General features: G+C 48.3%; 1 protein-coding gene across 1 annotated transcript in view; it reads left to right on the forward strand.

The window, feature by feature from the left end:
- The window catches only part of ltk (leukocyte receptor tyrosine kinase), a 261,905-nt gene extending 256,214 nt beyond the window's left edge, over nucleotides 1–5,691 (forward strand). The window contains exon 21 of the mRNA XM_038784003.1: nucleotides 3,116–5,691. Coding sequence (XP_038639931.1) covers nucleotides 3,116–3,901 — 786 coding nt within the window. The 3' untranslated portion in view covers nucleotides 3,902–5,691. The remainder of the gene's footprint in view (nucleotides 1–3,115) is intronic.
- Nucleotides 5,692–14,242: the final 8,551 nt, after the last annotated feature.

Genomic DNA, 14,242 nt, shown 5'->3' on the forward strand with positions numbered 1-14,242 from the left:
AACCGCACCAGCACCGCCCGTGGCGGCTCATTTGGCTTGGGCCTCCTGGCCAGTATTCTGTGGGCCCCCTCCAGCTCCAGGGGCCCCTGGAAGGACCCAGCTCCCATCAGCGAGTTCAGCAAGACGACCACATTGGCTGCCAGGTCTGACCCCTCCAGCCCCTCCGTGAGGCCCACGATCCGCAAATTTTTCCGCCTCGGCCGGTTCTCCATCTCCTCGAACCACTCCTGCCACTTCTTATGGGGCGCCTCATGCATCTTCACCTTTACTGCGAGGGCTGAGGACTCATCCTCTCTTTTGGAGGCTTGTTGTCAGAGCTCCTGGATTGCCACCCCCTGGGCTGTCTGCGTCGCCAGCAGCTTGTCCGTATTAGCCTTCAGCGATTCTAGCAGCTCCATTTTGAGCTCCCGAAAGCAGCGCTAGAGAGTCTCCTGCTGCTCCTGCGCCCACTGCCTCCATTCCTCGAGGCCTCCGCCGGCCGCCATCTTGTTTTTCTTCCCCCGCTTTTTCCTAGGCGCTGCCACCGCTATTTTCCTGGCCCCACTCCTGGTCCAGACCATAGAACACTGGGGATCTGCTGCTGACACCTTCCCACGTCAGGAACCGTCGATCAGGTACTGCTGGGGGCCCTAAAAAGAGCCCAAAAGTCCGTTCCTGGCGGGAGCTGCCGAACGTGCGGCTTAGCTCCGCATAGCCGCAACCGGAAGTCCAACACCAATGATCTTATAGCATCAGGTACCTCCAACCTAGGTACCGTAATACCCCTAATACCGACTACCACATTGAAATTAAAATCGCTTATTGTCACGAGTAGGCTTCAATGAAGTTACTGTGAAAAGCCCCTAGTCGCCACATTCCGGCGCCTGTCCGGGGAGGCTGGTACGGGAATCGAACCGTGCTGCTGGCCTGCTTGGTCTGCTTTAAAAGCCAGCGATTTAGCCCAGTGAGCTAAACCAGCCCCTCCATTCACCCCCTGTTTAAAAAAAAGTCTGGCGGGGGTGGTGTTCTCGCGTTGTACAGTGGTGGAGATTATGGCGGTACCCGTAGGTGGTACAGTGTTTTGCATTTTACATACCACACAAATTATTTACAGGTATTTATTTGCAGGTACATTTCATAATGAAGCTATTAGTCGATCGGGGGTCCTGGTCGTCCTTTGTGATCGTGGCAGTTTCGGCAGTGATGCAGGCGCTGGCTCGGGCATCCATGACTCCGGGAGCGTGGCTTCTTCAGCTTCATCACCCCTGGGTGGGACCAGTGGAAGGACCGATCCCCCTGGGAAGGAGGCAGCCGTGGGGTGCGCCGGTGGGAGGGTGGGTGGGGTTGGTGAGGGGGGTGTGGGTGGGTATCCAGAGGGCCCCAGGTCCCAGAGGGAGACCATATCCTGCCGGCCGTTGGGATACGCCACATAGGCGTACTGAGGGTTAGCATGAAGGAGGGTTATAACTGGTCATCCTGCTTGAGGCAATGCCCTTGCTGAGCAGGAATTGACGCAGTTCGTCGCTCATGAAGGAGGACCCCCTATCGCTGTGGACGTAGGTGGGGAAACCGAACAGGGTAAAGATGCTGTGGAGGGCTTTAATGATAGTGGCAGCGGTCATGTCGGGACAGGGGATGGCGAACGGGAACCGGGAGTACTCGTCAATCACATTCAGGAAGTACGTGTTGTGGTCAGTGGAGGGCCTGGCATACCGCCATGAAATGCCCCTTTTTTCCACAGCCCGTGCAAGTTGCGGAGCAGGCCGGGCAGCGTTGCTGGGGGTGCTTGGCTTGCCCGCAAAAATAACATCGGGGCACCCAGGGGGTGGCCTGGCAGTCGTGCGGCACAAGCTTGTGGGGAGTTGGGGGATGCATCAGAATCGGCTGCGGGTGGGGTCCATGATGCCCATGGGGCTGCCGCGCAGTCGGGAACATATGCTCGGGCGTTGCGGGAGGCTACGTCTAAGGAGCTTGCGAGGGCCCGAGGCTCCTTGAGACTCAGCGTCACTTTTTCCAGCAGCCGCTGGCAGATCTGAGAGGACTGCATACCTGCAATGGAGGCATCCTGCATTAAAAGTTCCGTGTGGTCATCGGCTGAGACTTGCGGACAGTTACAGTTCCTACCTAGTACCAGCAGTGCGCTGTAGGAGCACGGCTGCCTCCTTCCCAGGGGGATCGGTCCTTCCACTGGTCCCACCCAGGGGTGATGAAGCTGAAGAAGCCACGCTCCCGGAGTCATGGATGCCCGAGCCGACGCCTGCATCACTGCCGAAACTGCCACGATCACAAAGGACGACCAGGGCCCCCGATCGACTAATAGCTTCATTATGAAATGTACCTGCAAATAAATACCTGGAAATAATTTGTCATCTGGTAGCTAGAAGATGTCGGGCGTAAACCTGATTTATTGGGCGGATGTAGTGTCCTTTCGTGGCCTCGAAACCGTCCGCGTCTTCGATGAGCGTGTAGATTTCTGGGCTCACCCTTGAGTGGAGAACTTGCAGTTTCTGGTCCTCCGTGGGTGTAGTTGTGGCCGTCCTGATGTATCCGTTGAAACCCGCCAGCCAGTGTTTAAAGGTCGCCGCTGAGTTTGCCTCGTGGGGGCTAAGTTGCAGACACTCCGACTTGATGCGGAGCACCATTCTTCAAATCTAGTTCAATAAATTGATGCACGATCAATAACTCCCGAAGCGAGATTGTAGGACAATTGAAGGCTTTATTGAACTAGATGTTTCCCCCAGCATCGCAGGTACAGAATGCAGCAGCTAGGGAAACAGAGACTCTTATACTCCGCCTTACTGGGCGGAACCAGCAGGCAGGCTTCACCAATGATCTTACAGCATCAGGTACCTCCAACCTAGGTACCATAATACCCCTAATACTGACTACCACACTGGAAATATGCATTGCGCGGTATTCTCCAGTCCCCCAGCCGCCTATTTTTCGGTGGTGCACCATTCGTTGGCGTTGTGATTCTCTCCACCCACTGCTTGCCAATGGGATTTCGCATTGAAGCCTCCCCACTCTTCCAGGAAACACATGGGCGGGGGTGGGCTGCCAGCGGGAAAAGGGAATCCCAAAAGCAGCAGAATTCCATCCATTATGTTCTAATGCCTTGTTTTATTTTTGCTTTCAGGATCCAGACATCGTCAACACTCTACTTCCTGTTGAGTATGGACCCATGTCAGAGGATGAAGGAAATTTGGTGATGCGCCCTGACAGCTCTAGCAACATGGCCCCTTTGAGGGTCAGCCCAAGTATTGCGCCTCAAGCTGCCAATCTGACAACATCTGAATCTTTGCACTCTGGATCGAAGCTTCAACATCCTCAGGAGCTACCGAAGATAGAGAGCTTTGGCGCCAAGGTAGAGAGCGGCCACCAAATGGCCTCAGTTGGCAGCCGCTGGCTTTACCAAGATACCGGGGCCAATCACTACACTGAAGCCAAATCTCAGCAAGGGCAAAGGCTGAAAAATCAGACCAAGACCTTATGGAATCCCACCTATGGCTCCTGGGTCTCTGAGAGCTACAACAGAGCTGCAACAGGGTCAGAGGTGGATGGGAAGCCCATGGGAACCCCTGAGCGGGAGGATTCAGGTTTAGATTGCAACAGCAGCTCCCCACCAAGTTCCCGGCAAACCCCTTCTCCAGGCAGTCACTACCCAGCTCTGGAAACCGGAAGGCCAACACTGGTCAAAACGCAGAGCTTCCCTTGTGGAAACATAAATTATGCCTACGATGGCCTGGGCTACGATTCTGAGGGAACGCAGGTGTCATCGGATGCAAGTGACGAGGACGGTTCCAAGCAGAAGACGCTGCCTCTCAGCAAGGAAATGCACTCCCTTTGCAACCCAGAGAAGTTAGCAAGAGACCGTGACTCGGGCCTGTCACTGTCTGAAGACCTCAGCATCACCCCTGTGTAAAAACTACCAACGATGTGTGCGCGGCACATGTGCCATTGCATGAATTGGCTAAGTTCAGTTAGAATCTAAAATAAGAGACACATTTCCATTTGGCACATTATCTGGATTGCATTGTAACTTCTTCCTGGGTCAGTAAATCCTGCTGACGCTCAAGCTAGGAGATAATCAACTTCATCAGGTTGAAAGACCATTAGACCCGAGACAGGATTCTTTCACACCGTTCATTTTTCTTCGATACTATTGACTGATAAGGTTTGTGTGTAGGCCGGATGATCTGAGATATTTAACCTGGACTATGAAGCCAAGTCTTGCTGGCAGTTTGCACAGACTGACCTCCTGCAGTTAAACACTACACACAGAGCAGGCAAGGACTATTGCCTGAACTCATTAACCCATTTTATGGGGGAACCCCAACTATCTGCAGATTGGGGTTACAGTTTATATTGAAAGTCCAACACTGGAACTACTAAATACCTAGGCCAACTCATTTCTCAATTATTAGGACCAGTTTTAACAAATGTTCTGTGTGCAATCATTGTGAGATGCTGCTTTGTCCCTGGTTATCACACTTAGATGTACATAGAGGATCATTGGTAGACTGTCCATCATCTATTCCTGCAAATACGAAAACCATATTGGAAAAAAGCAGTTATTAACAGTGGATTCGTAACGACATGGAGCCAATATTTTGAGACTATCTGGTGACAGGAAAGGAGAGTGCATTGTATTTTCACAAAAAGAAATGCTGCAACTTGATTTTCGTTGTGGGCCTCTTCCGAGACCCGCTGACTGGTCTTTGAAGAGGGTTCTGTTTCTCATTCAAAGGTGATGTGTCTTCCAATGAGAAATGGAACTAGGGGAATTAATTGAACCATATGTAATTGAGCATTTTTTTGATTGTCTTATAGCACAGCTTGACCCAAGTCCCAGATCTTCCCCTCCCACCCTCCACCTTCCCTTCACCCTCAAACTCCCACACTACCCCTGGTTACTGCCAAAGTTACAATGGCTGATAGCAAGAACCCTTAAAGACTACAATATTTTCCCTTGTTGCAAAATGTTCTGCGTACATAGCAAACTAATTTCAGGTAGATCATTCTCACCCCCTTTTTCCCTTATCTCTAATTTGTTGAACATTATTGTATATTATTTATAAAACAAATGGGAAAACACAATCATTTATTTAATGCCTCACGATATTACCACACTGATTATCACAGCAGTGGATCTTAAGAGTCTCCAGAGAAATCCTGGAGGTTTGGCGACTACAATTCAACACCATGGCTCATGTTAACTTCTGTGCATCCATTTTGTATTTTTCTCTCCTAATATTTATTTTAGGTCCAACACTGAGATGGGGGTGGGGCGCGGGTGCCCGTTACTGCGGATGATGAATGAAGACATCTGCGTCGATCATAAACCCTGAATGCCATTTGTGGAATCTTTTGAGCTGTGCTGGGTAGTTAAAACACTGTATGAGATAATTTTAAGATATTAATTAACATTGAGTTACAACTTATAATAGTTTTGTTTTATTTCTGAAGGTTGGCACTAGTAAAATCTACTAAATGTTTAACACTAACTTAAAAATGCTGATAAACCTAACTTGCCTCAGCCTGCTGTTCATTAACAAAGGCCACGATTAGTTCAATTACAACAACAACATTCTGCGGAACCAAAAGAGAAAATGCTGGAAAATCAGCAGGTCTGGCAGCATCTGTAGGGAGAGAAAAGAGCTAATGTTTCGAGTCCAGATGACCCTTTGACAAAGGTAAAAGACAGAGAAAGTGGGAGATATTTATATTGAAGGGTGAGGGAATGAAAGAGGAGTCATAACCACAGAAACCAAGGGAAAAGAGTGCTAATAGCCGCAGAAACCAAGGGGAAAGAGTGCTAATGGCAGTCCCCAGAGAGAATAAAAGGTGTCAAAGACCAAACAGCAGAGAAACTAAAATCAGAGGGGGGTCATGAGTGGGAGAGAGGAAAAATGAGAAAAAGGGAAGGGGTAAGCAAAGGGGAGAAAAGGTAAGGAAAAGGGGGATAATATTGGGGGGGGGAATATAAATCTAAAGAAAGACAAGAAATAAATAAAATGTAAAAGACAGTTGAAATGAAATAGAATGAAAACAAAGGGGTCGAGGTGGGGTAGAGCTAATCATCTGAAGTTGTTGAATTCGATGTGGAAACCGGCCCGGCCCCCACATCTACATCTGTCACAGTTTACCCTCTGATTTTAGTTTTTCTGCTGTTTGGCCTTTCACACCTTTTATTCTCTCTGGAGACTGCCCTAGGTAGGGTGTTCTTTCAGAGGGTCAGCACAGACCTGATGGGCCAAATGGCCTCCTGCGCTGGAGCGATTCTACGCATATTTTGTTTAGGGTTTTAGTATTTTCAGAAAACAAAATTGTGTAAATTTGTCAACAAGATCTCAATTTAATACAGCCTCTCCAATTCAGGAGAAGATAGACACATGGAAATATCAGTCTTCAAGTTCCATCTTAAATCGCAAACCATCCTGATTTGTAAATGTATCTCTGTTCCTTCACCATCGCTGGTCCAAAATCCTGGAACTCCCTGGGGAGCAGCACTGTGGGAGTATCTCCAGGACATGGACTGTATCCTTTGAATGGGATGGCTCAACACCATCACCTTCTCAAGGACAATTAGGGTCGCACAATAAATGCCGTCCCTGCACATCGACTGAGGACCCGACTCTTGCTAGGAAGTGGGCACGTGTGAAACGCTGGGTTAAATTTAGGGTTTAATTTGGCTGTGATGCCCATGTGGAGGAATAGCCAGCCACCACCCACTGCCTCAGCTCATTCAAGCTGGACAAAGCCAGAGAGGGTGAGCACGGTTCATGAAGCCAGTTCAAGTGCAGGAGAGAATGATAAGGAAACTGAATGGCTTATGGGCTCATGTAACATTCTTATTTGCAAATTCAATCCTGGTGGATCGTGAACTCCTGCTCCCATGGCAGGTCTCCAAGTTATCAGGCTTGCAATTTTCTATTGATGAGCGACATAAGTTCAAATGGAATTTGTTTCCCAGCAGTCTCATGTGAATGTAAAAGATCCCATAGCACCGTTTCAGTTCTCTCTGGTGTCCTGGCTAATATTTATCTCTCCACTGACATCACCGTGACTAATTCTCTTGACATTATCATATTCCTGTTTGTGGGATCTTGCTGTGTGAAAATTTGCTGCCGCATTTCCTACACCACAAACTGACTACACTTCAGGAGTACTTAAGTGGCAATGAAGTGCTTTGGGATGTCCTGAGATCATGCAAGTCACAACAAAATGCATCCTTTTGGCAAAGAGGTCCATGACAATAACTCAAAATATCCTGCACTAACCAAAGAGAATGGCATTCTGCTACATTGAGCTGATCTCCTCTTCAGTTGCTCACATGGCTGTTATGCATCAAAGCTCAAATGCCCCGTCACTAGGGGGATGAATGGCACTCTACTTGGATCAATATAGTTGTCTAACGATTAAGTAGATACTGTTATGCACGACCACACCAGCTGCATCATGACGATTAAAGCAGGCGTGGTGCTCGTTATGAGCAAGTTCCTACAATATACATGTTATGGTTCATTTTCCAAAATCTGCTCTGAGTTAACAATGCACTGAAAATATTTTCCAGCATTAATCCTGATGCGTTGCTTCTGAATTTAGAATTGTACCTATATCTGCTTCACTAATAAATGAGCTACTTACCACATGCCCGTGTTTTGTCATCTGTATTGGAACTCATCATGTCACCTGCACAATTGGTCGGGGCTTGTCTTACTGACTTTGAGCAATAGGGAATTCAATGTGTTGTTTTGTAAGGATTAGCAGAGTTGGCGGCGCGGTGGTGCATTGGTTAGCACTACTGTGGCACGGCACTGAGGACCCAGGTTCGATCCCAGCCCTGGGTCACTGTCCATGTGGAGTTTGCACATTCTCCCCATGCTTGCATGGGTTTCATCCCCACAACCCAAAGATGTGCAGGCTAGGTGGATTGGCCATATCTTTTTATTAAAACAGTAAAAAAACATATACAAGGCCAAACGGTACAACCACTAATTGTGTGTTGGAGAAACAGGGTACCCTCCCCTCAGCTACTTTGCACCTTAATTGAAAAAAACTCAATTTTTAAAATAATTTTAAAACAATTTTTAAATAAAATAATTTATTTAAAAAAGGATTAGCAGAGTAATATCCCACAGTTCACCAAGTATTGCATTCTGAGCCTGCCCTGTCCCTTTAAGCCTACAGGGACTTTATTACTGTCAATAAGTGCCTATTGGGGTCACTTGGAAGCAAATTCCTGTGAGGTGTATTTTAAGGTCTCTGTAGATTGGCAGTTATTGATAAATCCTTCCCTCCTCCCCAGAAAAAGCAGGAAAGGGGCAGCAGGGTAGCATGGTGGTTAGCATAAATGCTTCACAGCTCCAGGGTCCCAGGTTCGATTCCCGGCTGGGTCACTGTCTGTGTGGAATCTGCACGTCCTCCCCCTGTGTGCGTGGGTTTCCTCCGGGTGCTCCGGTTTCCTCTCACAGTCCAAAGATGTGCGGGTTAGGTGGATTGGCCATGCTAAATTGCCCGTAGTGTCCTAATAAAAAGTAAGGTTAAGGGGGGGGGTTGTTGGGTTACGGGTGTAGGGTGGATACGTGGGTTTGAGTAGGGTGATCATGGCTCGGCACAACATTGAGGGCCGAAGGGCCTGTTCTGTGCTGTACTGTACTGTACTGTACTGTTCTATGTTCTATGAAAGGACCATTTCCTGAGTTGTTTTGTCACTGGGTTAGCCCTTTAAGGTCTGGCCTGTTCAGCTGTGAAACCCTGCAAGCATATCTTATATACTGAGGGAAAGGGCTTAGGATCGGGCAAAAGATAGTACCAAATACTTGGAGTTAAGGCCCTTCCCGTTGATTTCAGATGGTGGAAGTTACAGAGATAGCACAAAATATTATACCAACACACAGTAAGTACATGAAATATTTATTTTACAGTATATCGCAACTCATTCATAAAAAAACACACTGTAATAATTATTAGTAGTGTTCAGTAACATACAGTAGAGATTCCTCAGGATACTTTACATTCCCTGGAGTATGTGTTCCAAAATACGCAGACAATTTAAAATCTTATACTGCAGCATTCTGGGATAATTTTCAATTTCGGGTAAAGCTCTGTGTCGTTCATTGACTTTGAACCCTCTATCGCCTCTCAACTGACGCAGAAGTTAGACTATCCATGCTGGATTCGAAGTCAGAAAATCTGTGATTGCCACTCTTGGAATCTACTTCGCTCTATTCCAAAAAAGACAGTCCTTTGGATGTAGGTGCCCCAATAATTCTTGGGCAGATCCATCCCATGCAGGTTGGGCGGTTTTCAGACTTTGGAGTGAGAGACATCCTGATGCCATTCCCCACGGAGCTAGGACTCGTACTGCCCGATTAATACCTTTGAATCCATCAGTGATCAAAGTCATACTTCCTCGGTAAATTATTTGTTTTTAATTCAGGGAATTCTTTGGTATTTTTTCCACACCATTTTTGGCACAGATCCGGAGTGCATTTGGACTAAAACTGGGGTAAAAGGAAAATGATCAAGTAAATCCACACGGTGTATGCAAGGGTTTATAGAACAGTTTTCCTTTGGCTTTCAATTTTTCCTTCCTTTCTCCACTCTATTTTTCACTCTTTCTCAGTTTTATTTTTGTCTGGTTCTCTCCAGCGCCGCCCCCCCCCGCTGCTTTTCTGTGTCTCCCTTCCACCTTTTAAAGTCCCTCTTTCCCAGTGTCGCACTGTATCCTCTCGTTACTCTGTGGCTGTATCCTTGGAGTGGTTCAATGGCCCCTCATCCTCTGTGAAGCTTCTTACCTACTGCGTATCAGCTGCGACTGTGCTGCAGTGATAATCCAAACATCAGAGTTCAAATCCCACCTCGAGAGTGTGAATTCAGTAAAACGTTTGTGCCACTAAAAGTGACCATGAAGCTGTCAAAGTTCCGTAAGAACCCAGACGGTTCACTAATGAGGAGTTCACCACAGTCTCCTTCGTCACAAACTTTGACAATAGACTAAAGAACTACACCGTAAAATAGTTTGCGATGTTCTGAGGTTTGGACGGCACAATAACAATGCAATTTGTTTCATATCAATTTGGTTCTGGAGCTGAAAGTAGCCTCACAGGTAATTCTGTTAGGTGGAGCAACTTAGGCGGGCAAATCAATGCAGGTCACACATCTGAAGAATGAATGTGAAAAACAAAATTTAGGATCTGACCAAAACACGGCTATGGTTTCAGCCATTGTGGGGTGAAGGGTTAATCATAACCGCAGGGATTCTTAGAAAATCATGGCAGCCATTTTCAGGGGGTTTCAAAAGATTGGCAGCTGGATTCTCCGACCCTTCGCCGAGTCAGAGAATCCCCTGCCGGGTCGGAGAATCCGCGGGGGTGGGGGGGTGAATCCCACTCCGCCGCTGGCTGCCGTAATCTCCGGCACCATTTTCGGGCGGGGGCGGGGTTCATGTCATGCCAGTCGGGGGCTGAGGGCAGCGGCCGCCCCGGCAATTCTCCAGGCCCCGATGGGCCGAGCAGCCGTCCGTTTTTGGCCCGTCCCGCCGGCGTGGGTCAGACATGGTCCCACATGGCGGGACTTGGCAGGTATGTCAGCTGGGGAAGTCCTTTGGGGGGGGGGTGCGCGGAGGTGTTCTGACCCCGGGGAGTGGGGGCCATGGTGGCCTGGCCCACGACCCCCCAACACCTAGGCTCACTCTCCGCTCTATTCCCACCTAACCTGCACATCTTTCAACCGTGGGAGGAAATCGGAGCACACAACGGAAATCCACAGGGACATGACGAGAGCTTGCAGACTCCACACAGTCACCCAAGGCCGCAAGCAAACCCAGGTCCCTGGCAGCATGAGGCAGCAGTGCTAAAGACTGTGCTACTATTCCAACAGATGGCATACTGACTGAGTAAAGTAACCATTATCGATCGGGAGGGAAACACGGCTCAGGATTCTCTGCATCCTCCGCGGCGTGCTTATCCGGCTCGCCAATGGCTGCTGACAGGGTCCTTTCTTCTGTCCTGCCGATATCCATGGTAGTTTGCGTGGCTCGCCCATCCCTCGTCTGGGGAACCTCCCATAGCGGGAGGAGAGAGGAGAGGGGGGGGGGGGGGGGGGTGAGGACTGTCCTTGACAGAACCGGAACACCCTGTGGGTGGGAAGGGCCGTAAAACCTTGCGCACTCATTCTGATAATTTTGATTCAGAAGATGATAAGGTTACTACTCTGAGCAGTTTCCACTATCATCTATATCAAACAAGTCTGGATTTAACATAAATGAAAAAATAATATACTGTGGATGCTGGAAAACATAAAATGCACTGGAAAAACTCAGGTCAAGCAGCATCTATGGAGGGAGTTGATTACCTAAATTTTTATCCTTGAGGCAGGTAGCGGGAGGCGGAACAATCCCCGACTCGGACTGCCCACATTGGGAGAAAGTGCCCCCAAAGGCAGGATCCTCTTGACTGGGGCCATGTACATGCTGGAGTTGGGCCAGTTGACCTGGGATGTAGTCTGGAGACATCCACAGGCGCTACAATGAAAACAGAAAGGCCCTCCATCTCACAGCCCTCACACTCTGTCATCCCCATGCCCCATCCATGTCACCTAATGCTCCCAGTGCCAGGCTCTGCCACCTCAAATTCTCACCCCCACCCCCACATTGGCCCCATGTCCATTCCCATATTAAGTTACGGCACTTCCATGCCCGTCAACCTCTAGACTGTGTGGAACCAAGGGACCCTATAATGACAGCAGCATCTGTATAAAAAATTAATTCATTACTTTCCACTATGTCGTGTAGCGAGGTCACCTCCTGAAGACTTCTTCTCTGAGGGACCGTGAAACAAGTCACTTTAAAAACCTGGCCCAACGCCACGACAATTGTGGAGGATTAGGACATACCTACCTCTGCAATGGTTCCGGCCAGGTGGGGAGTGCTGGCTGGGAGTTTGACAGGAGCAAGCCCGCATCCATTAAATGCACTTCTGAAAGTTACGCAGTCCAGGAAAGGAGTCATAATCTCCTGGGTCAGGCCCCGCCCGCCATTTTTGAAGGACTCCCGAGTGATCCCAACTCCTGAACATTCAGCCCAATATTTCAGGTCAATGGCCTTTCGTCTGATGAAAGGTCATCCACCTGAAACGTTGGGAAGGTGGGATATTCTGCACCCCCTGCAGCTTGTTTCCTGGTGGCAGGAGGTAGCCCGCTGTTGGCCAGCGGTGGGATCTTGGGTAGCATAGTTGTTAGCACAGCTGCATCACAGCTCCAGGGTCCCAGGTTCGATTCCCGGCTGGGTCACTGTCTGTGCGGAGTCTGCATGTTCTCCCCGTGTGTGCGTGGGTTTTCTCCGGGTGCTCCGGTTTCCTCCCACAGTCCAAAGATGTGCGGGTTAGGTGGATTGGCCATGCTAAATTGCCCTTCGTGTCCGAAAAATGTAAAGTGGGGGTTACGGGGATCGGGTAGCTCCGTGGGCTTAAAGAGGGTGCTCTTTGTAATGGCCGGTGCAGACCTGATGGGCCGAATGGCCTCCTTCTGCATTGTAAATTCTATGATTCTATGATCAATGGGATTTTCATCCCCACACCCGCTAGGAAACCTGCGGCAGAGGTTCTGCTGTCAGTGGGACTGGAAGATCCCATTGTAGAGAACGGCCAGAAAATCCCCTCGTTAATTTTGTCCTCTCTCCACAGATGCTGTCTGACCGGCTGAGATTTTTCCAGCATTTTTTGCTTTTTTAATTCTGGATTTAACATTAGTAAAGAGAACAATACGGAGGTAGCTTGCAATGCCATTCCCTACTCAGAATCCAGGAGAATTCTGCTCACATTGGCAGTTGAAGGTTTCAGGATAACTGGATGGCTCAGTGTGGGAATGGGTAAAAGATTAAAACTGCCAGGGAGTTGGCTAATCCTGCACAGGAGAGTGGAAGAGGAAATTCATTATGAGGGGAATTCAATGTAAAAGTAGGGAGGTTTTGCTTCAGTCGTACAGGCCACCTGTAAATCCACATCTGGAGTACTGTGCACAGTATTGGTCACCTTATTTAAAGGAAATATGTAAATGCAATAGAAACAGTTGGGAGAAGGTTTACTAGACTAATACCAGCAATGGGCTGGTTCTCTTATGAGGGAAGGTTGGACATGCTGGGCTTGTATCCACTAGAATTCAGAAGAGTAAGAGACAACTTGATTGAAACCTTTAAAATCCTGAGGAGTCTTGACAGGGTGGATGCGGAGAGGATGTTTCCTCTTGTGGTCTGGGGGTTACTGTTTAAAAATAAGGGGTTGCCATTGAAGACGGAGATGTTGGGAATATTGTTCTGTCAGATGGCAGTGAGTCTTTGGAACTTCCTCCCTGAAAAGACAGTGGAAGCAGAGGTCTTTGCATGTTCTCAAAGCAGAGCTGGATAGATTATTGATAAACATGGGGATGAAAGGTTATCGGGGTAGCTGGGAGGCTATAATCAGATCAACCATGATTTCATTGAATGACAGAATAAGGCCCGAGAGGCTGAATGGCCTACTCCTATTCCGAATTCATATGTTCATATATATGTACATAAACATCCCCTTATGTGACTTTGTGCCAAATTTTGATTGATCGGAATATTAAAAAGTGCCTTGGGATTTCCTACTACTCTTCAGAAGATGAAGAGAATATATTTATCTCAGTCGGTGATAGTCTGACAGTTCTGTTCCGCAATGCGCAAAGGCTGGATCAATGAATATACGTGACATAAATGAAAATACACTATATAAGTGCGAGTACAAGTATTAAGAGGACTGTTGAGGTCTATCATAGTGTTACAGTGCAGGGTGTGGGATATATCAGTCAGCATCACAGTGAGAGGGTTGTGGGGTATATCAGTGTCACAGTGAGGGATGTGGGGTATATCAGTGTTACGGTGAGGGGTGTGGGGTATATCAGTGTTACAGTGCAGGGTGTGGGATATATCGGAGAGCATCACAGTGAGGGTTATCGGGTATATCAGTGTCACAGTGAGGAGTATATCAGTGTTACAGTGAGGGGTATATCAGTATTACAGTGAGGGGTGTGGGGTTTATCAGTGTCACAGTGAGGGGTGTGGGCTGTATCAGTGTTACAGTGAGGGGTGTATCAGTGTCACAGTGAGGGGTGTGGGGTATATCAGTGTTACAGTGAGGGGTGTGGGCTGTATCAGTGTCACAGTGAGGGGTGTGGGCTGTATCAGTGTTACAGTGAGGGGTATATCAGTGTCACCGCGAGGCGTGTGGGGTATATCAGAGAG

Source organism: Scyliorhinus canicula, chromosome 2 (assembly GCF_902713615.1).
Source record: "Scyliorhinus canicula chromosome 2, sScyCan1.1, whole genome shotgun sequence".
Lineage (NCBI taxonomy): Eukaryota > Metazoa > Chordata > Chondrichthyes > Carcharhiniformes > Scyliorhinidae > Scyliorhinus > Scyliorhinus canicula.